Source organism: Nipponia nippon, unplaced genomic scaffold, assembly GCF_047370975.1.
Source record: "Nipponia nippon isolate SJK-2023a ecotype South Korea unplaced genomic scaffold, ASM4737097v1 scaffold_15, whole genome shotgun sequence".
NCBI classification, from domain to species: Eukaryota; Metazoa; Chordata; class Aves; order Pelecaniformes; family Threskiornithidae; genus Nipponia; species Nipponia nippon.
This window is the reverse complement of record NW_028262331.1, coordinates 3,275,002-3,301,193: the sequence shown is the minus strand read 5'-3', so window position 1 is coordinate 3,301,193 and position 26,192 is coordinate 3,275,002. Positions and strand designations below refer to the sequence as shown.

Below are 26,192 nucleotides of genomic sequence, written 5' to 3'. Positions count from 1 at the left end.
GGAATCAGCTTGGCAAAACATATTTTCTTAGCCAGCCCCAGCGGATGATCAGCGGGTCTCTCCATATGCTCCTTCAGTGCAGTACAGAAGCAGGAGGAAGCAGAACCAGATGGTTCTGGCCAACTGGCTTTGACCTGCATGGACCCACCTCGTCACTTAAACACAACGGGCTGATCCTTCATTCACTGCAAAATGCCTGACTCCCTTCACGTCAGGGAAATGATATCAATCATACCACAAATGTTTGGGCTGGATTTTCTCCAGGACAGATGTATGAACAGTTTTGATTTGTAGGACGCATCCTAGTTTGCCATCAGCGGAGAAGTCCTACCCCTCTCTGCCCCTTAGAAAAGATCCCTATCCCAGGGCAGCCGGTGCAAAATGTTCACTCATCAGCTAGAGGGCAGATCAAAGCATCTACCATGAAGGGAAACGTAAAGCTCCAAACTATGTCCCAGACATAGCTTCAGCCTCATTAGATACAAAATGCTGGTGAAGAAGAGCAAGATACCTCTGAGCATGAGGCAGTGAGAGCAGAGCAACTGGAAAAGGGACTCTTCTCACTTGCTCTCTCTAGAGGGAGCTGGAAACCACAGCTCTCTCCAGCCCCACCTTATGTCACCCGGGGACACACCGGAGACCTGGAGGTTCCCATCTCAGGATTGTCTCCCAAAGGCATTTCTTCTCAAGCACAGGTCCTGATTTCCAGGGCAAACTTCTACAGCTATAGCATTACAAGAAGACCTGAGTATTAACACCCAGGGCAAATAAAAAATTAAGCAACAAAAACCACCTTAAGATGCACAGGAGAAAAAAGATCAGGTCAAAGGGAACAACAAGCTTTTATAAAGCACTCTGAACTGCTGACAAGAACTGATCAAGCTTAAATAAAGAAAGGGAGGATGTAGAGAAAGGGTTCAAGATGCACTTAGACCTTGAGAAATGTCACTAGAAGTCAAGGTGTCTGAGTAGCAAAGTTAGGGAAAACATGACAAAATCTAGGTCCGGGTCTTGGCCAACAAAACCAACCTAGAGCCAGCAAGCACACAGCCCAGCCACCATGCCCGGAGCAAAGTCAAGCAAAGGAGGGCTTGAAATGCACCTTCCACATGGTGGAAGGATTTCACAGCTAGAATAGCACTGTCCAGATGAAAAGGCTTTTAAAACCATACAAAAAGAAAACAGCAAGTAGCAAGGAAAATGCTAAAATACTTATTTGAGTAAGGAAGATCTGCAGACCTTAGAGCATGGCCCAAATAATACCTGCCAGCTGCTCAGAGGCAGGGATCTGCTGGGCTCAGATGCAGCAGGATGAGACACTTTTAAAAGGCGGAGCTGCCTGCAGAGTCATCACAATTGTATGGCACAAGTTTTAAGTGAAATATCTATTTTAACCGAAAGGGCTTAGCTCTCCAGATAATGCTTGACAACTAGAAGCACTCTGCACCTTGTGCTCTGCACAGAAAGCATGCACCTGGGGCCAAAACAACAGGTAGGAATGTGAGGCAAAGCTAACAGTATTGATTTTAAAATGGTGTTTTATTAGCTTATCTTATCAGCACAGTTAATATTCAAGAAAATAAGACAAACATATATAACACTTTGACCTTTGCTATCTGGAATAATATTTACTTTTACTCTTTACACACATGACCTATAGGCTGCAAATGGTTCACACCAACTGTGAAAAACCAAAGTAATTAGCTGAAAAAAACCCGCCTTGAACTCATTGGAGCTTTTACAGGTCAAAAGTAGGGCCTGAGCAGTGACTTTACAGTGATGAAAGGAGAAGTACAATGCAATAAAGTGCACATTTAAGAAAAAAAAAAAGAAAAGCACAAAGCAGCTGAGTTTTGTTAGCTTTGTTAGCACATGGGCTACTGACTCCATCCCTCAGCACTTGGGGAATGGGCTCCAAGTCAAATGCCATCCTGTTTGTGGCTACAGGCATAGCAATTTTCTCTTTTCAGGGAAATTCCTCATTTTTGAGGGTGTCCTATGCAGCCAAAGGAAGAGCAGAGGTAGGCCTAGAAGGTAAAATATCCACCAGTATAAAAGAGAAGAGAACCCTGCATGAATGGCAAGACTCTCATGCTGATGACTCTGCTGCAACTGCTTACAGGCACTCATGAGAACAAACATGGCAACACCCTTCTCTGCTTCAAAATCACCTTCCCTTGCTGTGCTGCCAATTATTGCGATTTTATCAAAGGCCTACACCATGAGGAGGACCATACAGGGACAGCAGAGCTTATGAGGACTCACAGATGGGTCTCAAAATGCAAAGGTTAGGGACATGCAGGTAGCGAGAGATGAAGGCAGGGGTCTGCTATTAGGAGACTCTTCAAAAAGTTCTCCACACGCAAAGGCGCCCTCCTGAGAGTCTGGAGCCTCCGACTATGTTTGCAGGAAAACGGAGAGGGTTTGTGGCTGTTGCTAATAAAAGACAGTGACACAGTGGAAGAGAGTGCTCCGAGAGGTTGTGAAGTCTCCATTGCTGCAGGTCCTTAAGGACTGGGGCCAGCCTTTTGCAAGAATGACACTCCCTAACATGGCTTTGCCTTGGGGTAGGGCTGGGCTTGGTTCAGGAGCCTCTGACCCAGGGCAGCGACAGCCAGGAGGCTGGAGAGAGGTAACTGCTGGGCTACGTCAGAGCAAAGGCACTCCAACAAGCTCTCCAGATGGGAAATGATGTTCTCATCGTGAGTCTTCTCCCACAGAAAAGATCTCCCCTATTCCAAAGAAGCTGTCTTGATACTCACCAATGCGTGATCAAACTTAAAAGTACTGATGTAGTAGGCTGGGATATCGGCTGCAGCCAAAGGCTCAGAAATCTGAGCGACAATTCCACATTCATCTGTGGGGGAGATAAAAATCAGTCATTGTCTGAACGGCACCTGTCAGTCTCGCAGAACTCCTGGCTCTCACCAGCCCCATGCCTATACAGGAAGGAGTTTGTCTTCACAAGCTCCAATCAGAAGGAATCTCTACAGTAAAATGTGTTCTTTCTCACAGAATCAGGCTCTCTGGACCACCACGATACATTGCACATTTGATTTTATTGCCTTCTTTCTGTTACAGAGAAATGTAAATCCCCCAAGGCACAAAACACTAGAACTGGAACGATTTTCATAGGTCCAAAGCAAGGCAATTAATGACGTTCAGGAAGGAAGCACCAAAACCAGTCTCATATACCCTTAACCTCCATTTTTCTCTTTAGCTGTTGCTACTGAACACTTTGCCCCACATCTCTAAGAGGAGATGCTGACCCGCTGGTCAGCCTGGACACATGGTTCCTGGACCACAGCCCACCACAGCCCCTGAGACAGGATTTTACACTAGTTTAAATGATTCATCTGTCCTGTTCATCGCAGATCAATGGTACATTGTTTCCAGATGAAATCTGAGATCCAAATTGAACACTTCAACTTGATTTTAAGCTAAAATATTTAAACTTTGCACATTTTGGGGACTGGTAGGTGTCTTGATGTCCCATCAATGACATATAGCATGCCATTTCTACGTATTTTGCTTCTCAGATGCATAAAGAGAAGGTGCATGAAAATTTCCTTCTTGCTACTTTTGGCTGTCTGGTGTAGAAGTTGCAACTAAATATAAAAATCGGCCAAACATTTTTCAGAAATGTTCTTGAAAACTGTATTTTGTAACTGTTTCAGAGACCATGGGAAGGAGCCCCAGTGTTTTCCGAAGATCAAGCCTTTGTTGCCATGTTCAGGTTGGACTCCTTAAAATTACAGGGGACATAAAAATAACAAGAACTCCTCTGCAGATGTGAAGCATTTGCTCTGTGCTACTTAGGTCCAATATTCTTTTCAGTAGAGAAAATGTTTGCAGCACTGGATGTGAAACAGGTCTATGAATAGGACTCCCACTTGGACTGCTATAAATCTGTAGTAAATCTACTAAAGCCACAGAGTTGCCCAAGGACTGCACTGGAGTACAACAGTGCCTTCTGACCACTGATTTCAGTCATCTACAATGCATTCCCATGCCATCTTTTTGATCACTTTTTCTCTTTAAACAGAGACCCAGCTGTAGCTACCTCCGAAGTCCAGCAGATGAATGCCATTTAGATGGAGCTGTCAAGCACGTAGCACTTTCAAAAGTATATTTAGAAGTCTGACTTATTAGGTAGGAGTCAGGCTCCTCCTGTTTGAAAATCTCAGCTTGCAAAGTCACATTAAGCTGCTGGCTTTTAAAAAGCCTCGTCCTCAGATGGATTTTTCCATCATCCTTGAAGGCCCTGAGGCGACTGACTACCTGTGCACCACCTGATCTCCCAAATGTTTACCTACCGAAGCCAAGAGGCTGCCCACCAATCCGCACCATCTTCCAGAGTTCGCCAGATGCACTTGTAAACAACAAATTATTAGGAAATCTGTAAAAGAAAAGGAACACCAAACATGGCAATTAAAACACAGCAGTGTCAGATTCTGCCTGCGGGGATGCTGCTGTTCCTGTATCCCTGCGCTGCTTGAAGCCAATGATAGCGGCGGCAGCAGCTCAGTGAAACTGAGAAAACTCAAGGCAAGCGGGACAGATGCACTTGCGTGCCCCTCCAGATGTCCTATGGTAAATCAGCATCTGATGGTGGAAGTGTGCATAGGCACCCAGAGAGGGACAGAAAAAGATTTCTAAGAAACAGGCCATGCCCCAGCTTTACAAACATTGAGACCGTTAATCTGAAGGCTTAATTTGAGCTGCATTTAGAAACACCTAGGGACAGAATATGTTTCCATACCTATTCTCTTTGGAATGTGAACCATGACCACTGTTTTTGTGTCTGAGCATCATCAGTGCTTTTTTCCATACCATCCCTGGGAGGTCCCTGGGATCCCTGCAGAGATCCCCGTTTTTTAGCAGGGGAAAGAAGACCAGTGGCTGAGAGACTTGGCCAAGGTCAAGCAGGCAGTCTGTGACAGAGAAGGAACTGGCTGCCCAGGTTCCCCAAGCACCAGGCTGCTGCTCCAAGCCTCTAGCCTCTCCTGAAGGCAGACAGAGGTTTACTCCAATTAAGGTCAAAGAAACTTTCAAGAGGGCAATTAATAGTCTGCAAAACAAGTCCCTAGGGCAGGCACAAATCAAAACCAAACACTGCACTGTGTGTCAAAAGCAAATCTATGCATTGCATCTCAGTGCAGCATCCTGTCTAGCCTCCAGACCTCAGAGACTCCTGTGATGTGAAGCTGCAGAAGCACACACACACACACACACACACACACACACGAACAGGCTGATATTTGCTCCCTAGCTGACTTTCTCCTTGCCAGACAAACGAGTCATGGGCTCCCGCTGCACAGGGATGACTCAGTACATTATCATCACAACGAGACTCCGCACCAAGCCCAGCCATGTGTAAAAGCAAAGAGGAAGGACAGCATCACTGACGTCCCCACCCTACTTTTGGCCTTTAGCAGTAAGACTTCAACCACGTACACCATGGTTTTTTGGGTTTTGCTCTTACAAGCACAACTAATGAACAATGGAATAAAAATGTCAAAATCACTTTGCTCCAGTGTTCCTCTTTCAAAGTGAGATAACCCTGCATTACATTGGCTTGTGATTTCACTGGGGGCTTGGACAGACAAGCCCAAAATTCAGGCGCTGGAACTAACACACCAGACTTCACTCAGAAAAGTGACAGGGTGTACAGGCACATGACACCCACGCAATGAGGCTCCCAAGAATTAACATGGAGGAGCTTAAGCTGCCCCCTGTTCCTTTGAGAACATCCCAGGTGCTTTTTTGGACCCTAAGATCAAAGCTCACCTCTGCTGTGTCTGGACATCCATGACCAAGGAGATGTAACCCTCAATGAGAGAAAAGGAGAAAAAGCGAATGTGTCCCGAGTCTTCGTTGCCCACCACTGAGTCTTTTACTCTGAAGAAACAGAAGAGAACAGCATTAACTGTGGCTAGAAGAGCAAAGGAAGGCTTTTAAAGCAGATATAGCCAGTGGAAACAGAAATATTCATACACTGACTTAGGGAAGTGACACTGAGTCCAGTCACATTATACTGCTTTTCATTTTTTTGATTTTGCATGGGAAAAAAATGCCAGTCCCCACAATTGACCAAACTCTCCCATCCCTGCCCCCAGGTCCTCTCGCAGGAGGCTGTGGGCCAGGAGCACAGGCGCCAATGGACAGCAGCACAGCCAGCCAAACATCCTCCCGTCATATGTGGATATGCAGCACATTGATCACATTGCTACTCTTAGCTTAAATCTGAAAAGGCTCAGCTTTCCAAAGCCAAATGATGTCTTTGGGCACCCTCAATCTCCTAATTGGCTTCCACCTGTCAGGACAACCCTCTTGAGCCTGTGAAACCTCCCTCCCTAAGTGCAGAGCACAGCCACAGCGTAAGGCCACAGCAGATCCCTGGGCATCCTGGAGGAGCAATGGGAATTTGTGCCTCCAGACACCAGCCACACCTCCCCTGGGAGCCTGTCTCCCTGCCAGGACCTACCCATTGGAGTAAAACATGACATCCATTAGGAGTGTAGCAACAGTGGGAAGGGTATCTGGATCCAGGCTGGTGACGCAGAACATATTACTTGGACTGGAAAGGGGATGAATGACAGGCCTCTGAACTGAAAGAGACACACACAGACACATACAACTATGAAGCCACGTCTGCAGCAGGTTTGCGTCCCACCAGACATGTGTTATCCACGCACCGGCCGCAGGGAAAACTGACAGTGTTTATAAGAAAGTTCCTCATTCCCGAAGCCCTGCTGGCTGTCAGACAGGGACCGAGGAGCCTGGGGACAGCCTGCTCTTGTGGTGTCCTCCCCGGGGCGTAGGGTGAGATCATCCTGAGTACCCTGCCCTGCACGGGGCACAGGTCAGCTCTCTGCTTGTAGGGGCTTTCAGGCCATCGGGTACATCCACGTGAGACAAGGGGCAAGCTAAAGGAGATGCAAACACAAACTGAAAAGTAGAAACACATTCAGGCTTCCGCCATTTAACAGGCAGGGCTATGGAAGGCATGTCTCCGACTGTGGTTGCTGGCAGTACACCCTCTTTTCCCCCTTTCTGGGGGCCCATTTTGCCATAATATCTACAAAAATTAAAAATCAGCTGACACGCAGCAGCTTGGCAAACACGCTTGCAGCCAGCAGCTGAGAAGCAGCCGGTATTGAGGCACGCAACTATTCAACACAGCAACACAGTGAATTGCATACCTGTGCATAATCAACGTGCGTTTCACTGTGCCCTTCCTTCATGCTTTTCGTAGAAGGCTCGTTTTCTTAAACAAGATTATCTATAGTTATTGAGTGATGAGGGCGAGTGGTACTTCATAATAACTGATGCCTGCTTTGTTTGGTTATAGGCACAAAATTACACACAGGTGTGTAGGTAAACACATGTATTTAAGTAGTTCCTTTTCCTGATTGTGCCCTTTGCTTGATGCTTGTTCCTCTAGACTGGAAGCATCCTAAGGTTCTGTACAGCTCTGGGCTGACAGTGGCCTTGATCCTGACTGGTATTGAAGTGTGAAAGTTGAAGAACAGTATTCTCTGTGCATCAGTCACTGCAATACTTAAACAAGCTTTTATATAAGCCATTTTCCTTTGAAAGGTTGAAGCATGGAAGTATGGGCTAGAGACAATGTTATTTTGCAACTGAAATGAATTGTATTTTAACCTTCTGTCCTACAAAAGGCATGTCTCCTCTAGCATTAGAAGGCTTAAATTCAGCAAAGCTCATCAGCATTACTCAAAAAGTTAAGCACCTACTCAAATCCTTGGTTGAACTGGGATAGACTCAGGCATGTGTTAAGATAGTTTATTATCTTACAACAGGATAAACGTTCACCATAATGTTGAAGGGAGGTAGGATGCAGACTTTCGCCCCCATGTGTCGTGGAGACCAACTCCCTGGCAAGCTGAGCCCATGCTGGTCCTTACCCAGTTTTGGTTTGACAAATCCATTCGTTATCCCAAGGTCATCGGCAGCCACTGTCTCCCCATTCACTACTCTGAGGATGGTGAACTCAGCAGCCAGCGTGTGCATCACAAAGGGCAGGTCTCGCTCACGTACCTGAAGTTGACAACAGGATTAGCTCATGACGGCGTGCACCAGAGAGGAGAATACACTGCAGTGGAGGTTATGTACTGTCAGGGCACAGAAAAATGGACACATCACTCCTGCTTGATCCAGCAGGTGTGTAAGGATAATTACCACCTGGATGTGTGTCTATCATTTGGTGATATCACTGCAAATATCAGCAGGATTAAGCACCACAGTGCTTTTAAGACTGTGGAAAGAGTGCGGAGACTTTTAAGAGGGAGATGTTTCACCTCTTTTCCAGCATCCCTCCAAGAACGCAGCACTGCCTGTTCTTCAGCCTTGTTTCCTAAGGAAATAAAGCTTATGTGGCCATGCCCTGTGTGCGTGCACATACGCATGTGTGAGACAGAAAAACAGTTTGTCTGTCTATCCCCAAAACAACTTTGGAGCCTCTTGGCCATCATCAGCCAACCTGGCAGCGGACACTACGTTCCTCTAACTCTCAGAAAACCAATGTCTGAGTGATGGTGGGAAATGCTGCCAGTGCCTTCATTAAGGGAGAGACTGCAGTGTGGACTCAGCACTCTCGTTAGACACCAGATAACCCCTACCAACAAATGCTTCATCCCATGGGAAAAGCTCCTGAGATGTCAGAGAGCCTAACTACAAGACACAGAGCTCTGGGAAAAGCAGACTTTGGTACTTCTGCTGCTCCTCAAACAACTTGTTCCCAGAAATGTCATTAAAACTGCCCAACTGAACTCTCCTCTAGTAACAGGTAACTCTGCCTGATCCTCTCACGTCCTCTTACCAGGATGAAGTCCGTCTGATAGGTGGAGAGCATGAACACTGAGATATTTTGGTCAGCTAGTGGTGCTATTACTGACTTGGCAATTTTGGTCACTCCAATGGGCTGGGAGCCGGAGAAGCCACCTCCACCAGACACCACGTTGAGGGCAAGCCATGTTGCATCAGCCACGCTCAAGTGTTCCGAGGAAGGGAGCTCTGCAAAGAAGACAGAGGGGAAGGACAGAGGTTTGTTTTAGAGGCAGAGAAAGCCAGGTCCACCATGTGGTCTGTATGTGGTCAGCACAGACCTCAGCACAAGGAATGAGATGAGCCCACTTGTCCAGCCAACCTCCTGGGCTTCCCATGCTGCTTCACAGGTTGGTACTGTGCCATTTTTTAGATATACCGATTGCATCAACTTCCACTGCAGGATTCATTCAGGCCCTGGCACAGGCTGCCCAGGGAAGTGGTTGAGTCTCCATCCCTGGAGGTATTTAAAAGACGGGTAGACGTGGTGCTCGAGGACATGGTTTAGTGGTGGACTTGGCAGTGATAGGTTAACGGTTGGACTCAATGATCTTAAGGGTCTTTTCCAACCTTAATGATTCTATGATTCTATACAGATTTTCAAGGACAACACAGGGAACTACATGAGCCTCAGTGATTCGCTCAGATGCTGGTGACCAGCACTGCTGACTTCCCCATGTGGAAACAGCCTAAGGTCTTTGACTTAATTCAAATCTCTTCTATCACACAATTTCTCCTAATGCTTTACTCGAGCTTTTCTGGTCTCTTTTGTTTCCTTCTTCCTGCTCTAAACCCAAATTTTGTTCTCCTGGACTTGAGATGGAGGTGGACAGAGCAGCCTGGGCACTAGCCCAAGACTTTGGAGACGCAGAGCAGGTACCCTATGCATCTGCGGGCTGCTGCCTCCATCTCTAAAGCAAAAGACAAGAGCCACACAGCTCTGTAAGGGATGGATGGTGTAACATATACACTAGAGATTACAAGGTGCTCACATGCTAAGATAATGGAAATCTTTTTAAGAATAACCCAGTTCCATTCCATTTGCTTCTAGTCTATTGTCCTTAAGTAGTTAAAAATCTGCAGCTAAACCATTTAATACAAATTATTAACTATTTTAAAGAAAACTTAACGTATTAACAGCCTGTAAAAACAGACGCGGACTCTGGAATGAAGGCATAAACTTCTCTACGATTCTCTGGACTTTGGATTTTGGTTTGGCAAATTATAGAAACAAACAGTTCAGATCCAGACCTAGACTTACAAATGTATAATCCCAGTTAAATCTACTTGGTGTAAGGAATCTGACCTCAGATGCAGATCCAGCCAGCAAAGACACAGCAGAGGTCCCAGCGGAAATCTACGCACTTTGCTCAGAGGTTAGACGCATCCCAGCATTCCAAAAGCACAAATCCCGGTATTGCTGCTCTTGCAGTCAGCGCCCTGGCACTGTAGGCAAGCCACTTCATGTCTCCATACCCATGTTTCCTACTCTGTCCACCCACTCCTGGCTCGTCCATACAGCATCCTTTCCTTCTCCTTCAGTGAGACCTTTGGGAGCGGTTTCTGTACAGCTCCAGACACCATGTAATAAATTCATAACCTCACACCCCCTGAATCCCCAGGCACCACTGCTGTGAGACGACGACAGCGCTGAAAACCCAAAATGAACCGAATAACAAATACCGTTCGTTTTACTCTCCTCAATAACCTCAATTGTGTGTGGCATGAAAATAACCCTGAGCAAACATGCTGCAAACAGTGGGGACACTGAGGGTTCTGCTTCTGCATTTTAATGTTTAGCTTCATAGGCCAATGTTTCTTTTTTACTGAATAATCAGAGCTTACATGGAATGAAAACTAGACACCAGGGAGAATGGGTAAGTTTATGCATTAATCAACAGCATGTTACTTCAGAGAGACCAGTGTAAGTTGCTTGCACAAAATTATTGCAGCAAAATACCATTTTCTGATCAGACAACTCTTTGCATCAGAAAAGCACCCCCAAAACAAAGCTTACTACATCAATTGGCACGGAGAAGCTAGGGCTCAAAACAACTGCTGCTGATCTAATAAGCAGCTGACATCTTTTTTTCCTTTATTCCCACCTCTGCTCCTTGCCTGTGAAATAAATAAGAAGGGAAAAAAAAAAAAAGATGTGTTCCTTCTTTGGACATGTATTTGCTCCCTGGCAGCACGGAGCGAGCAGGCGCAGGCGAGGCCACCTGCACGTCATCAGTATTTACACTTCCATTTCCCGCATCCCAAAGCCATTAAAGCAGCCAGGCAACTAAATCACAGAAAGGTCAAGTGACACCTTTCCTCTCTGCAAACTCATCCCCAAAAGCCTCTGGCAACGCGGCTGCCCCAGTAACTGTGCCAGCTGCGCAAGATGCACGGGCAGCTCCGTGTGCTCCGGGGTCCTGTGCTTGCCAACCTGTCCCACCCGCAGCGGGCACGTCCCAGATGGGCCCAAGTCCGCTAATGACTCATTACCAGCAGTGAGAAAAGATTACAACTTGTTTCCCTCTCTATAAACAGAGTAGATGATATTCCTGCTTTGTACGGGTGACGCGGGCCTGGCTGCAGTTCATTAAATACCAGTTTAAATACTATTTTGGGTCAGGGATGTGATGGAAGATGCAGTATTTCACGGTGGACGGAGGCATTATCACATTTCACTCCGGCAGCAGTGCTGCTGGAGGAGCTGCCCCAAGAAGACCTCATCAACCTCTTCCTCAGGGGGCAGGAAGGCTGATTTGCCCGTTGCGTTTGTAATTACTAGAAAGTGTTGATCATGTTTGGTTTTACGTGTTTAACAGGCCCTATGAAGTGTGACGGGGGCCATTGCATTTGCTTAAGTAACCTGCTTCTCGTAATTCAATTAACTTTGCAAAAAATATACAGAAAGCAACTGAAATACCAATTTTGGACACTGTTTCCACTAGGCAGCCAGATGGAAAAATACAGCCCAAATTTTAATGAAACCAACCCAAGCTAGAGGCTCAACAAATTCATCTAAATAGCATCAAATAAGCCACGTGGGAAGGTGCTTTGCCTAGGAAGCTGTTAAATGCAGTAAACCCAAGGAGAGCTGAAAACACCAGACGTAACATTAATGCGGGCTCAGTGAGGCAGAATAAGGTAATAAATAAAGAGCAAAATGAGGAATTGCCCACGTTTCAGCATCAACCCACCAAACCCACCATCTCCACCACTTCCCCCACAGGAGAGCAGAGCTCCTGACATCCCACAGCTTCAGCACCGCAGCATCTCCTGTCCTCGCACCGAGAGATCGGCGCAGAAATCTCTCTGTTGGGCGCTTGGGTCCTCTTGCAACACGTTTATCAGAGTGCGGGTCACCCCTGCTTCTGATCACAGGGGACATCTCACCTCTGGCTGAGAAGGACCTCTACAAGGTCAGAAACTTGGGCTTTGCTTATTATAATCGGGGTCTTTGTTTTGAATTTGCATTGGGGTGAAGCCTTCAGATTTTTGTGGTATTGCTGCGTAACACTTTGCAGACCTGCTGCCAGGAGCAGGCACCCAGGAGTGGGTCAGCTGCCTGCAGGCTCCATAACCATCCTTTGCTGCCCACCATCACACCATGGGTGATTTAAAAGGCCAGAGGTCTGTCCAGAGCCTCACTGGCCCATTTGGCAGGTACAGTTGAAGCAAAGCAGCCTCCATGGCACGCGTCATCCTGGGACGTGATGTGGTGAGTATCATATTGGCCATAATTGGCTCCTGAGCTCAAATAATCAATACCGTTTCCAGAGAGGACAACAAACGTTGGCCGAAACCCAGATAAGGATTGAATTGCTGCCGCCGGAGTGCTACAAAATGCTGTAAGCACTGTGAGCTGGTGCTCCACGTGGCACTCTTAAAATACCTTTGGGAGGATGCTGGCCAGATGATGAGCTTCCAGCTCATGGGTCTTTGCAAGCAGCCAAGGTGGCCACAGAAAGCAGGGAAGGAAAATCTCCTGGTTTAACAGCCCTGACCAAAGAGTCAGCCCAACAGCATGGGTCTACATAATGGTGGGCAAACAACGCTTTTCTGCCTCCGTTTTCCACCCTGGGGACCCCTCAGCCTCACGCTCCCTGTATGGCTGGAGGCAAAGCACTGGGAGAGAGTCCTCCTGCTCTGGAGGAGCGCTGGAAAATGTGCAAGATGCGCTGAGTGCACCACCACCAGAACTTTTTTTTCCCCTTTCTGTACCTAATTTAAATGGGTCCAAATTTCTCATAAAAGGGTTACAGTTAAGGGGAGATAACTGGAAAATGCACAGTTCCGCAGCAGAAATATACTTCAGTAATCCACACTGATACCTGGATCAGTGCTGTGCCAAGCGCTGCGAACCGGAGACTTATTCCCTTCCTCCAAAAGAACACCCTGTGAGCTGTTTTCTGTGGACCTTGTTGCAACTTAACGGCAATCAGATACCCACTTGAGCACACCTATTAGTTTTCAAGTGAAACTGTAGATATATGATGGATTTATTGCAGTGCTTGGAGAGAAATGAAGGCGTTCAGCTGGTTTGTTTCTTTGGTGTGGCACATTAGATCATCTCCTAAGCACTTATCTTCACTCAGTACACAAATTTCTGCATTATAGCAGAGTATTCTGGGTGATGTGCTACTCCTTGATTTGTTCTGGTACTCTGAATGAACCAATTGCTCATTCAATTCATCGTTATAGAACTTATGTTTGCAGCCACAGCTAACTCCAAATGTTAAAAAATAACGAAATTAAAAGATACTGTGGATTTTTTGACCAGCCTTCTTGCTTTAGATCCCTTACACTGTACTTATTTCATCTTTTATAGCCTCTCTCTGCAGAAATGACAGCTAGACTCTTGCTTGTACTAAAAAGATAGAGAAAAAGGCTCCTGCAATAGCAGGACTCCAATGGTCAGGCATTAAAAATAAAAGCACTGCCAACTGCAAAATTCATGATAAATTGGAAAAGCTGTCGCCAATGCTTCTATGTGGCAGCAGAGTTTATGTATATATATTTTTAATAGGATTTTTATGTTTATTAAAGGGTTCTCTTCCCACTGCCCAGTGGAAGCTTTTCATTGCTCTGCAGTTTTAAAATCCCATCTTATAATAAAGTAAGGGATTATCTCAGGTCATAAAGCCTGACCCAAAGCCCGGGCATCTTTCTCACTTCTCTCTGGCCTTATCACACAGCCACGGAGGAGGGGCTGGAGAGGCCACCGGGTGCTGCAGCTGCATCAATGGGCCCACGGGGAGCCGGGATGCCTGAGGCAGGTTTCTAGCACCCGCTGGCGGGGTTTCCCTGACATCTAAATAAAGTGCATGTGTTTGAACTGGATGTCTCTGCTCAGAAAACTTTTTAGGAATTTTTTTATCTTTGAGGGCACTGTGGAAACCGGCCACATGAGCTCAAAATCTTTGGGGGGGTGGGGGAGAGCGCGAGGAGGATAACCACCTGAGCCTCATCTCTTTTGCAAAATTAGGCTAAGTAAACATTCCTTTAACGTTAGGAAATGGAGCACACTGTTTCTCTCACTTTCAGAAAGCCATGCGAAAGCAGATAAAGCAGGGTAAAGATGTCATTTATCAGTTTCTATAGTGTACTAAAATCCAGAAAGAGCTCTGAAGCTGGTCCAGTGCCCAGCTTTGTGTGTCCTGGTCCTCCCTACTCCGGAGGCACGAGGGCTATTCCTGCAGGATGCCCCGTTTCTCACTTTGCTCTGCTGCAAGGACAAGCCGAAGCAATCCACTGCTGTGCTTCCCCCACGGGGACCCCACCAGGGCAGCAAAAATGTCTTGGGGATGTTATAATGCAAATCATAACCTTTCAGAGGCTGCAAATACCCTTACTTTCCTCCTCAAAACATATGCGCTGCCAGCTTTGCACTTAATAACTGGGAGCAAAGACTTTTGCTGCTGCACAAATTCGAAACAAGCCCCACAGGCAGTTTGCAGCGCGGCGTGAGATGGCTGCCAGACAGAAAGTCCTTGGTGTCGGTTTGATTCGAGCGTCTCGGAGCACTCCCACACCAAGGGACTTATCTAAGCACAATAGCCGGGCGAGATGAAAGCACACTGCTTGGCTTTGTGTTGGGAAACATGGTGATTACGTCCAAAAAGTTAATGCTTTTGTGCGCAAGAGAAGAAAATCCCACAGCTCTGATTCAGCTGAAATCATCTCGCATGCCAACGAGCTCAAGCTCGTCCTGGGAAGAGGTCGACGTGCTCACAAGCAAGCAGCTTTTGCAAATTTTTCCATTTATGCTAATGGTTTGGTCAGCTGCCACCCTCTTCAGAGGGCAATACTGGAGGTGACGGGTGCCACAGGCAGGTACAGGAGACCGTGCCCTGCGAGCACAGGTCATGACACGAGGAGCACAGTGCCTCCAGCATTGCCCCTCTGCCCCGCAGCATGCGTTCTGGCTCAGTCTCAGAGGCGTGAGCCGGCAGTGAGACATCTCATCCATATCAGGAATTTTTAAAGCGCGGGTAGCTCTAAATGTTCATTAGATACCAAGCCCTACCAGCAAACGGGACGGCAGGTTTCTTCAGGATCACAGTGGACCATCAAACTTCAATTTTTGTCTCTTTTATTGCTGTTCTTTGTGCATCCCAAATTTGCTCCTGATGCGATGCCCAGGCAATTCTGCAGGGCTGGCTCCACAGCCAGGGAACCTCGCCATCTCTGACTGCGTGCTTCTGTGTTTTTGACGTTTTCTCCTATCAGAGCATGCAAAACTGAGGGTTTTTATTCTAAACTCCCTCAACAGGGAAGCTGTGAAACCTGTCATCTCGTTTTCCTCTTTAGGTATTATCCCACTCACAAAACCGTCAAAAGAACATTGTTAGGTTCATAAACTCAAACACTCTGCAGTGAGGAAATGACAACTTGACATTTTATATATTTAACCTCAATGTTTCTGTGCCTCAGTTTCCTATCTATAAAGTGGGTACAAAAACCCCTCTTTCTTCTAAATCTTGCTCTCCAGAAACAGCTGGCCTGTTTAGTTGAGGTTTATATACATCTCACAACTGAAGTCCTTCACAGTTAATGCAAAAGTCAGCGCTAGGTAGACAAGCAGCATGAAAAATTTCTGCCCAAAGAGGGAGTGTGGCAAAGATTTAAGTGTCTGAAAACAGGGTGAGAATGGAAGGAACTGGGAAGTTTTGCTCTGGCCTCTTTGAGCATCTTTGCTTCATCACTGAAAGAGGAAGCTGTTGCTGCTAGTGCTGTTCTGGGGTATTAAGGTAGGTTTGAAAGGCAAAGATCTCTCACTTTGCACCATCAAGATCATAAAAGACAGAGAGACAGAGGGAAAGTAAGAAAAAGAAAACAAGAAGGAAGCAAACAAGAAAGCACTCTAAGGAAAAACAAGCACCCAGAGCCTGTCAAAGTCTCACTCCCCGAGCTCTGGGCAGCCAGCACTCGTACAGCACCCAGTATGGACCAGCTCTCCCCAAATCCGCACCTCCTAAGAGCGCTCCCAAAGCACGTCGAGCAATGCAGCTACCTTCCCTCATTTCTCACATGAAACGTACCTTGTACCAGTCCTTGTCTGCTGTTACAGATTTTCTTTCAATTATGGATTAACTAAATCTAAAAGGCTATTTATGGGTTTACATTACAATGGGCGAACATACCCAGCGCAATTTTCCCATGTTTTCAATTCATACTCTACCCAGTGTAATGACCAGTTTGAATTTCACACTATTCATGTGAATAGGACAAATTACATACACAGGGAATTACACACAGTGACCCCAGGTCCCACGTCCATCTGACAGAAACTACTGTTATTACTCACCAGCAAGGGAGTTCTCCAAGCCCTTTACTGGAGGGAAATTACAAATACATTCATCTCACCTTTATTTTATAAAAATTGGGAGACTCAAAAACCTGTTTCCAAGAGCACCGAGGTCACTTGGGGCATTTCCTCAGGCCCTGTTCTCAAAGAGAAAGAAATAGCTCCTAACCAGAGACACCAAGTGATTTAATACTGAATATTTCCAGCCAACTCAGGAGCTACTGGAGAGACTGCGTCAGCTCAGCCAGATCCACCAAAGCTGGCCCCATAAACAATTTGCAAGGGCACGTGAATATTTTGAAAATACAGCTGGAAACTTTTTATGTAAAGTACCTACTTTTTCTAACCAGCCCCCATCCACTCTCTCATACAAAACAACCATTTCTGCAGGCGCTCCAATCAAGCAGCTCTCTAGCAAGGCTTTTATAAGAGGTCTGTAGGAAAGGGAGGGTACACCGCTGTGCAGCTTCTCCACTGTTATGTATCTGCCCACATATCTGCACGAAGTAGGAAAGTCTTTCTGACAGCGCTGGAGATGTCATCCTCAAAGATGGAGAAGTCAGTGTATTTTTACCATTTACGGTACCGTTACAAGAAGGCATCCCAGGCACAACGTCCATGCCCCGGGATGAGGGAGGAGGACAGTTTGTTGCTGCTTCTTTCTGCCTATCCGGGAACACGCACATCCCCTTCTCAGCAGACGGCAAAGAGATCCTCACCTCTGCTGACACGGCCCCAGCCTACATGGATTTTGAGGAATGAGATGAGGTAGATGCTGAGGGGTGGCAACTTTCTGGAAAGTTTACTAGCCAGTCCATTAAAATCAGCAGGAATGGCTATGCATTTACACTAGTTCCAGAGCTTGGGAAGGAGTACGTGCTAATTAAAATTATTCTTTCTGCTCAGCACGTCTTCAACTGCATTTGTGCAGAGCAGAGATGACGCCATGTGGCTGACTGATCTATTTACACCTCTGGAGTTCCCTGCTCGTCCCCATCCCTGTTTCCCAATTAAGGGTGCAGACAGAAATTTGGGCTGGTTCCAACAATCAAATACGCCTGGCACACCACTGGGACTGAAGAGACAAACCAGTGACTTTTACCCAACATAAGCTGTTCGGGATCTCTCTGCTGCCTGAAAACAGGCAAGCAGAGGAACCTGAAAAGCCCATTCCTGGGGAAGAGCTAAAATAAAGTGACTATTGTTGCTGGAGCCTGTTGTGAATGCAAAAAGCCAGCAAAAGCCAGGTTAAAACTGCCACTTTTTCTGACTTCAAGAAGCAGAGGCAAGAAGCGTGCTCTGTTCAGAAATGCACCTGTTCCTGTGCAGCCTCTAGGTCTCTGGCCCAGACATGTTATGTGTTCCTGGAAGCACACGGGCAGACAGCCCATGATGCACGTGCACCTGAGCACACACCAGGTCCAACCCAGCACTGCTGCTTAACTCAGGCTCGGCCAGAACCGGAGCGCTCCATAGCCCGGCAACGCTCACCAACCCCGCACAGCCCCAGCCAGCTGCGAGCCCACATCCCTCCATCATAACGAAGGTACCATTATATTTGCAAAGACATCTCCTGCACCTGTTAAAAGAGAAGGCATGGCTGAGAGCTTGTAAATGATGTAATTCAAAGATAATCACGGCACTGCAGATAGGGAACAGAAAGGTTCTAGAAGATGTGCCTTTGCTGAGGCTATCAGCACCTCAGGGCTTCTGGTGGCTCCCCAGCTGGTCCTGGTCACTGAAACACCAGTGGCTGCAAGAGTGATTTTAACACTTTGCTCTTTTCTTGCAGGGACGGGGCCTGTCTCTACACCCCAGGCCTCTGTCCGTATGGGCTACGTTTCTGCCACATGCTTGGCACACAGATCTAGAAAGCAGAACCAGAATTAAAGAGCAGCTGACTGCCGAGGTGGCAAAGAGAAACTGCAGCAGACAAAGTTCTCCCACAGCACTCTGCCTTGCTGGTTTTGACCTAAGCAATCTAGATGTTGACAGATGCCCTTCCAAGGTGGAGATGCGCATCCCTTCCTCCCTGCTGCACCCCGGGCCTGTGGACAAGGTGTTTGCACTTAGTTATGGCAGGAGCTGCCCACAGCAGGGAGTCCTCCAGCAGAGCACAGCTCGCTTGTACAACCGTGCTCCTGGCTTTGGTGACTATCCAAATCACCACTGAACAGCAAGCAAATATTTGCACAAGTTCACGGAAGCTTTTTATGGAAGAAAGGAGCAAAGATATTTAAAAGACAAATACAGTATGCTTCAGGTAGGAAGATTTTTGGAATTGAAAATAAGTGCTGAGGTATGGGGAGCCTACATAATGCTAACTTTCATTAATATTCAGAAAAATAAGTGAAATATGTTTCTTCTTATTACCACTGCTTATTTCTCTTTTAGATATGCGGGAATTAGAGTATTTATCAACTACATGTTAGAAAACATGAAACTATTTGCTGACTTCCCACAGCATTTTAGCACTGGTGTTTCCTGGAGCAGCTAGTTCTCAAGATGAATCCTCTTCTGGCTGCAGCAACAGCATCTCTCTCTCTTCCAGACTTTTTTATGCCCCTTGCCCAGCTGGCTGCTGGCTTAGGGGTAAGTAGAGCTGCAGGCTGTTTCACAGGTGCCCTGTCCCTGCCAGACACAGACCGCATGCAGGGATGTTGGGGCAGTGGCAAGGGTTGCAGTGTTGCAGATGGATGCTGTGAGCCCATCGCCGTGGTCTGGCCACAGCAGACGTGGCTTACCTGCCTTACTCTGCCACTAGCTTCTGAGGCGACCTTGAGCCCATCACATCCCCTCCCTTACCTTTGTTTCCCTTCCACATTAAGTATTTAGTTGCTAAAGTCCTTCTCTCTTGTAACACTTACGTGAAATATTGGCAGCACAGAGTGCTGTGGTTCCTGGGTGTTACACTAATAGCACCAAAAATAAGCTCAGGAGATGTGACTTGGCCAGCTGTCCTGGTGCACTTAAAGGAAGCAGCTCCCCTTTATTTGTCTCCTGGTATCTTCATTTCATGTGGTTTTCCCAAAGCCGCCTGTGTCCGCAGCACTGTGGCACTCGGAGCCATCTGCAGCAGTGTCTGTGCCACTAAGGTGAGGGGTCTCCATGCCTCCTCTTTCACTCTGAAGTAGGAAAAACAGCAACAGCTGCAGCAATCTAAGCAGTTGCTTTTTTCTCCCTCCATTAGGCTCCAACCTACAACCAAAACAAGTGACTCCTTTGGTCTGCATCTGGAGAGCAGCTGGATCCCCTTGCATTAATGAAAGGCCAGGATTTCCCAGGGGGGAAAGAATGTGTTTGCAATGCAAGTTCCCTTTGCAGGAGAGAGATCTTCAGCCATGTGAAGCACAACATATTTCCTTTAAAATCAGCAAACAGTCCTCCCAGTCTCAGCTTCCCCATCTTCAAGCAAAGAATTAGCACCCCTGTGTCGACCCGATGGAGAGCTGAACTCAACAACCGCTAAGTGCTGCACTGCAGCCTTCCAGGCGCTGCAAGAAGCCAGAAATACTGCCCGGAGTCTCTGCTTGTCCCACATCAACCACTGATATACTCAAGCAGTACACATTCTGCTGCACACCTACCAGACCTGCTGCAGCCCAAGCTGCTTCACCAGAAGCACCCAGCCCAAATCTCTGAAGACCCACATAAACTCACATGCCCAGCCCTCTCCCTTCCCTGGCTCAGTATTTGGTATCTGGTGAGTGTAATGCACTGGGCTTTGCAGGCATTTTGCTGCTACAACCCTTTTCCCCTGGCCTCCTGGAAGCCCCCAGACTACCCGTGGTCCTCAGCCTGAGCCTGCAATGAAGGTTGTGGCAAGAAGAAAAGCCCAGCGAAGCTGTGTGCCCGGCGGGTGCAAGGGATCACTGTTCCTGGAAGTGCTGCTGTGGTGCCATGTTCTGCCACCACTTGAAACACAGTGAGAGTCTTGCGTGTGTCCTGGGCCATGTCCAGAGCCACAGACATGGCTAAGACAGAGAAATGAATGAGAAAGGCCATTTTTAACATTCGAGTGGGTCTCTGATATACAGCAATGCTAGAGCGGGGCTCTGCAAGGCAAGCACCTTTACAGGAAAATGTCAAGCTCTCCAACTTTTCAAGCTGTTTTTCTAAATGCCCCACCCCGTTCCAGTTAGAAGATGTGGAGTAGAAGACATCTTTCTCAGAGATGTTCTGGATCCACACCACTGAGTCAGACCAGAGGCGGTTTCAATAGTGTCCAATGAAAGACGATCACACAGGTCCATTTTTTGGGTGTTCCCATCTCACTCTGAGACTACAGAATGGATCCAAAGCACCGCCCAAACAATAACATCAGTTTAAAAGGGACTTCTAGGGCAGTGCAGACATAGCTGCATGTCTGTGGGCAAACCAGAGAGAAACCTGGGAGTGCTGGCTACCCAAGCCATCACTGTGAGCACTGCAATCATCTCCTGTTTGCCGCTTGTCACCTGAGCCCATCATCATAAAACCCAAAGACCTTTCCCGGCTGCCAGCCACGCAGACCACCGTGAGCAGACTCTGCTCTGTCCCTGTCTCCTGCCAGTGCCAGGTGCTCAGGTGACACAGGGTGGTGCTAGGAAAAGGATTCACAGCAGCTCCGTTTCCAGTTTGTGAGAATGTTTCCTTCTTTCTACCTCCCCTTTCCTGCTTTATCTGTGAACTTGTGGAGAGACAGAGGGGATATTTCAGTACTTTGTTTGAACTGGGAAAATCTTTCCTTGGCTGGGAGGTGCTGAACTATTCCAGAGGTGACATCAATCTTCACCATTTCTGGAAAGCCAAGTGCGCAGGTGCGAGGGCTGCACACACTCACTCAGGCAGATGCTTGTGAAACAGCAGCACAAGAAATGCTACCTTTTCTACAGATGAAGTCCTTAAAGCTATAGCTTAGTGTGCATGAGCCAGCATCCCTCCAAAGGCATGGTGCAAGGCACTGGTGGAGAGCAAACCTTCCCCTCCTGCCAAAGCGCCAGAGGGACGGGATTTACCAGCCAGCCTGGGACTGCAAATGGTGCAAACATCTCCCCCTCTCCTACCTGGTTACACGCATGCCTTAGAGTTGTCCTCCACCTCTTACCCAGCCGGGCAGCAGCATTTCTTAAAAAGGGGTTTGAGCTACGGGCACCTTCTCTGACCCTGTAAGAAGGGGCTGCTGTTCTGGAGGGAGATAGGTGTTCTGTTATATTTCACTTTTCAAAATCTGCTTATGATTCAGGGGTAGACAACTGCTACTCATTTCTACTTATACACGCACACCTCCTAGAACAAGACTGCTCCCAGAAACGGGATGCAAAGCTCATTCTGCGCTTTATTCACGGAGGCTGCTGTCCCGGAGGGGTGCACCCTGCTGCGTGCAGCCCCGCTAGCACTGGGCTGTGTGCTCGCTCCCCTTTGCCCCCCTGCCCTGCTCCCTGCCCAGAGCTGCCACCCCAACCGTGCCCTCTTCCCTGCTCAGCAAAACAACCACCGATTTTATGTAGAAGGTACGAGAGCAAGTCCTCCAGGTAAACCGAACCTGCGCATGCAAGCTGGGGAGAGAAATGAATGCAGATGAGTTTATTTTTGCACAGCCTCCTACTATCAGAGCATCGGGAGTTGCTAACATTACATCATCCCAACACCCCCGCCCGCTCCACGGATCAAACCCTGCAAAGGCACAACGCTTCTGCTGACGGCTGCTGGAAGCAATAGCCATAGGAAAATTAACCCTTTGCTGCGCAGGATGCGTGCTGCGCTCTCCAGCAACTAGTAGTTACCCAGCGCTGTTTTTTTGTGGTTAGCTGTTACAGAAAGGGATGTCTGAATCCTCAAAGATGAGCAACCCCAGCAACCTCTGCCTCCAAATATTTATCTAACAGGATAAAGAGTGAGTTGCTCTCAGGCTGTCCCAAATGTAGGACTAAAGATAGGCAAGAGAAGCCACCTGATACCTCAAGGAACAGACTAACAGTTTTGATAGAGGGACATGACGGAGCAGGACTTTCAATTCCCACCCCCAGACTTCAATTACCCAAGAAACGGGGATTGTTAGCGTCAGTTTTCCTCGAGGCCCACGTGGCCTGACGGAGCAGCCGCGACTGAGACAGAGGCACAGGCATCTCGTCAAGAGCAACACAAAAGCTTTTCTTTGCAGGAAATTAAAAACAAGGAAACAAACACCAGCACTTGCGTAAGCCCCAGACTGGCTCAGACAGAAAATTACCTCGAGACTGTTTGTGTTCCAGATCAATGGATCAGCTGCGGCACGGGGCAATTAGCACCTTGAAATTATTCAGCAAGCCGAGGGGTGGGAATTTTAGGGGAGGGTGGTGAGGGAAGGGTGAGAGCAAGCAGGAATAACAATAGATCCTTCTGGATACAAAAGTCAAGGCTTAGCTCCGGCTGAGCCCAAGCTACAATGTGAACATGGCTGTTGGATGCTTTTGCAACCAGGCAAAAGGGGGACAAGAGGGAGCTGGAGAGGCTGCTGACACCGCGTCCTGGGAATGGGGATATGGTATGAACGTGGAAAGCAGAGCAAATTTTTTCTGGCTGGGACTGAAGATATCTGCCCAGTTATACCACAAGCCTATTTTCTGCTGTACCCAGCACTCCAAGCAAGGCAAAACTACTCTGTAAACAGATCCTAGCTGTGCTAGGTATGTGGATGGGCATGAGGTGCAGATCGGCACAAGGCAAACACTTCAGGCAGGTATCAGCTGGGTCAGGGCTCTGCCCAGGTCTGTGAGGAGGCTCAGGACCAGCCCCTTTTGGAGCAGCAAGCATCCTTGCAGGGGCTGGGTGGTCCTCTCCAACCACGCTCCTCGGCAGCACACACACCAAACCCCTTAGTCATTCTGGATGTTACGAAGATACTGGTCTGATTATTCCTGCCACTGTTAGGAACAGGAAAATCTCATTATTTCCTATATGCTGACATAATGCTTACATATACGTAACATGCTTTACTGTTGCTATCAGAGAAGGAGGGGGGAGGGAAGAAGGAATGACTGTGGCTGGCTCCAGCGTAACTGCTTTCATGGTCTTTCTTCAAACTAATCAAATCTCCAAACTCACCCAGGAGAAATGAGGCAGTTGCTCAGACGGGCCTTGTTCCCCAGCCCGCTGGGACCAACAGGAATCGCTTCCTCTCCCCGTGACCTGGGGAAGCACTCGTGGCCTTTGCTGGGGGCCACGGGGGCTTTCTCCACCATTCCTGAACATCAACCCACAAAAATGCCAGATACCAAAGACATAGTGAGGATTAATGCAACTACATGAGAAAGCCTTGCTCCTTCCTAACAGGTCTTTATGCTTCTACTATTAATCTAGGATGAAAAGAAAACCACCTCTGTCCGAACAGTTTTCTATTATCACGGATGTGTTTGCATCTAATCTGAACACGGGGAGGCCAAGGCAAGCTGAGTGCAAAACTCTTTGAGGCACTGATGCTCTTAACACTTTGAAATCATGCTAATCTGATAAGGCACTGAGGGAATTATGCAAGTAAACAAAGCCAGGCCCTGATAAGGAGTATTAGAGATAGGGCACACCACATATTTAGCACTGGGAGGGAGGCAGCAAGGGCTAGCAGGGTTCCCTGCAGCCCTGTGCAGGAGAAGCTGCGGCAGGGCCCGCACGATGGCTGGCATGGGGAGGAAAGCCAGCCTGCCCCAACCACCGGTGGCTGCAGCCCACGACAAGGAAAATTAAACAGCAGGGCACGAGCGCTGCTGCTCACAGCTAGATTTTCCTGAGCATTAACATTTGATCACAGCACTTCCTTTGCCAGGATACAGAGAGATACAGGAGGAGGGCAGGCTAGAAACCAGGAATAAAAATGGCCAGGATATTAGGATATATGGGTTAGCTGCAAACAAAGCAAACAGGAGGCAGCAGGTTTTTTTTTCCTTGCCTCTGCACGGTTGGTTGGTGTTTGGCAAAACCTGAGGCCTCTCTACATTCCAGGTTGCTGGTAACACTTTAGCTTCATGCTTTGTGAAAATGATGCAGGAAGGCTACAAACCGCTGCCTGTCCTCCCGCCCTGCCGGCTTCGCTGGGAACTCGCCTCCCGTCTCCCTGCGGAGTCCTCCAGAAAAACAAGCCTCACAGTTGGAAGAAAGCTGATCTAAGGCGCAACTCCTGAATCAACTTTCTAATTTAGGTGCAATTTTTCAAAAGCCTCTCCCCACCCTGAGACACAGAAAGCCTGATTTTGCACAAGCGCTGCTCTCAGCCTGGCGGTGCTGGTGCTGCTCTGGGACTCAGCACCTTGGGAATACCAGGCTGCAAATCAAACCCCCAAAGCAGACCCACCCCAGAGCAGCAGACACTTCCTATAGAGTTTTGTTGCTACCTTCTTTGTCTCACTTTACTTATTTATATAATGGGGATACGAACCCTGTCGTTTCAGGAATGCTGATGAGTGATTAATAGCTGCAAAGCATTTGGAAGGTAAAATGGTCTGGGTAATTATTACCCTGAGCAACAAAGAACAAGACAGTTCAAGAGTACACACTGATAGATTACAACATCATACTACAAGGGAGCACCCAAAATCTTCCAGCAATTCCTGCTCAAGGGACCAGGTCCAATGCTACACGTTGTGAGAGACGCTATGGCATTTTCAACTCTTCTTCAGCATTTGACTCTTATTGTTATGGTAATTGCCAGTGGGGAAAAAAAGAGATTAACAGGTTGAGTAGAAGGGGAAGACAGGCTCCAGGAGGGGCTCACACTGACGGGATGGGGCAGGAATAGCCACTCTGCCACCACTGGCTCCTCTCTCCTTGGCACCTGCTGTCTGCAGCACGATGCAATAAGAGCAACGTATGTGAGGAAGCCTGGTCCCCTTGATGTGTACTATGGGACCTTTCCCTGGAGCAGGAAAGGGTGAACAGGCGACACAATACCTCTCCCATTTCCCACTCACCCATTTGCACAATAATTGCAGGAATCTGAGATCCTCCAGAGCTTTTCCTCTGCCTCCAGCAAATTTGGTTGAAACCAGCCGAGCAGAGAGACTCATTCTCTGCTTACGTGGAAATCTCACTTTCTTACGGAGAACGTTCGTGTTGTTCCTGAGACAGTCAGGCTTTTGGGTAATCCAGTGCTAAGTGCCACCGAAACAGCAGCATTAGTAGTAATTAAAAATGAGATGCTTTCCACACCAGGCTGTATACTTTGGAGGCAGCCAGTTCACCCAAACAGGATTATGATAGCTCAGGATTTTACTTTATTTCCGCTCCCTTAACCAGGAGATCAATGCAGACAGCCTTGGAAGAAATAGGCACAAAATTCACTTATGCTGAGATGGGTCTGAAGCTAAAACGTATTTTTCCTCTATTTCTCCAGAACATTCAAGACAAATACAAATATGGAACAGGATTGACACTGGAAAGCAAATAGCATTTAGTCACCCACACAGACCTCTAACAAGCACTTTACTGCATAAGTGAAAATCCCCTGCAAAAGCAGTTTAGTTCAGGGGAAGGAAACCTTTAGGAGAGTGGTAGGAGAACTCCCTGACCGCTCATTTGTGGGAAATTA

General features: G+C 47.5%; 1 protein-coding gene across 2 annotated transcripts in view; it reads right to left on the bottom strand.

Annotated features, from left to right (window-relative positions):
• Nucleotides 1-26,192, bottom strand: part of CASTOR2 (cytosolic arginine sensor for mTORC1 subunit 2) — a 174,124-nt gene that overhangs the window by 12,701 nt on the left and 135,231 nt on the right. For both annotated transcript variants that reach the window (XM_087751425.1, XM_087751426.1), the window contains 6 exons: nt 8,846-9,039; nt 7,932-8,064; nt 6,488-6,611; nt 5,791-5,901; nt 4,317-4,399; nt 2,763-2,857 (listed from right to left, as the gene is read on the bottom strand). In XM_087751425.1, the coding sequence (XP_087607551.1) occupies nt 2,763-2,857; nt 4,317-4,399; nt 5,791-5,901; nt 6,488-6,611; nt 7,932-8,064; nt 8,846-9,039 (740 nt within the window). The remainder of the gene's footprint in view (nt 1-2,762; nt 2,858-4,316; nt 4,400-5,790; nt 5,902-6,487; nt 6,612-7,931; nt 8,065-8,845; nt 9,040-26,192) is intronic.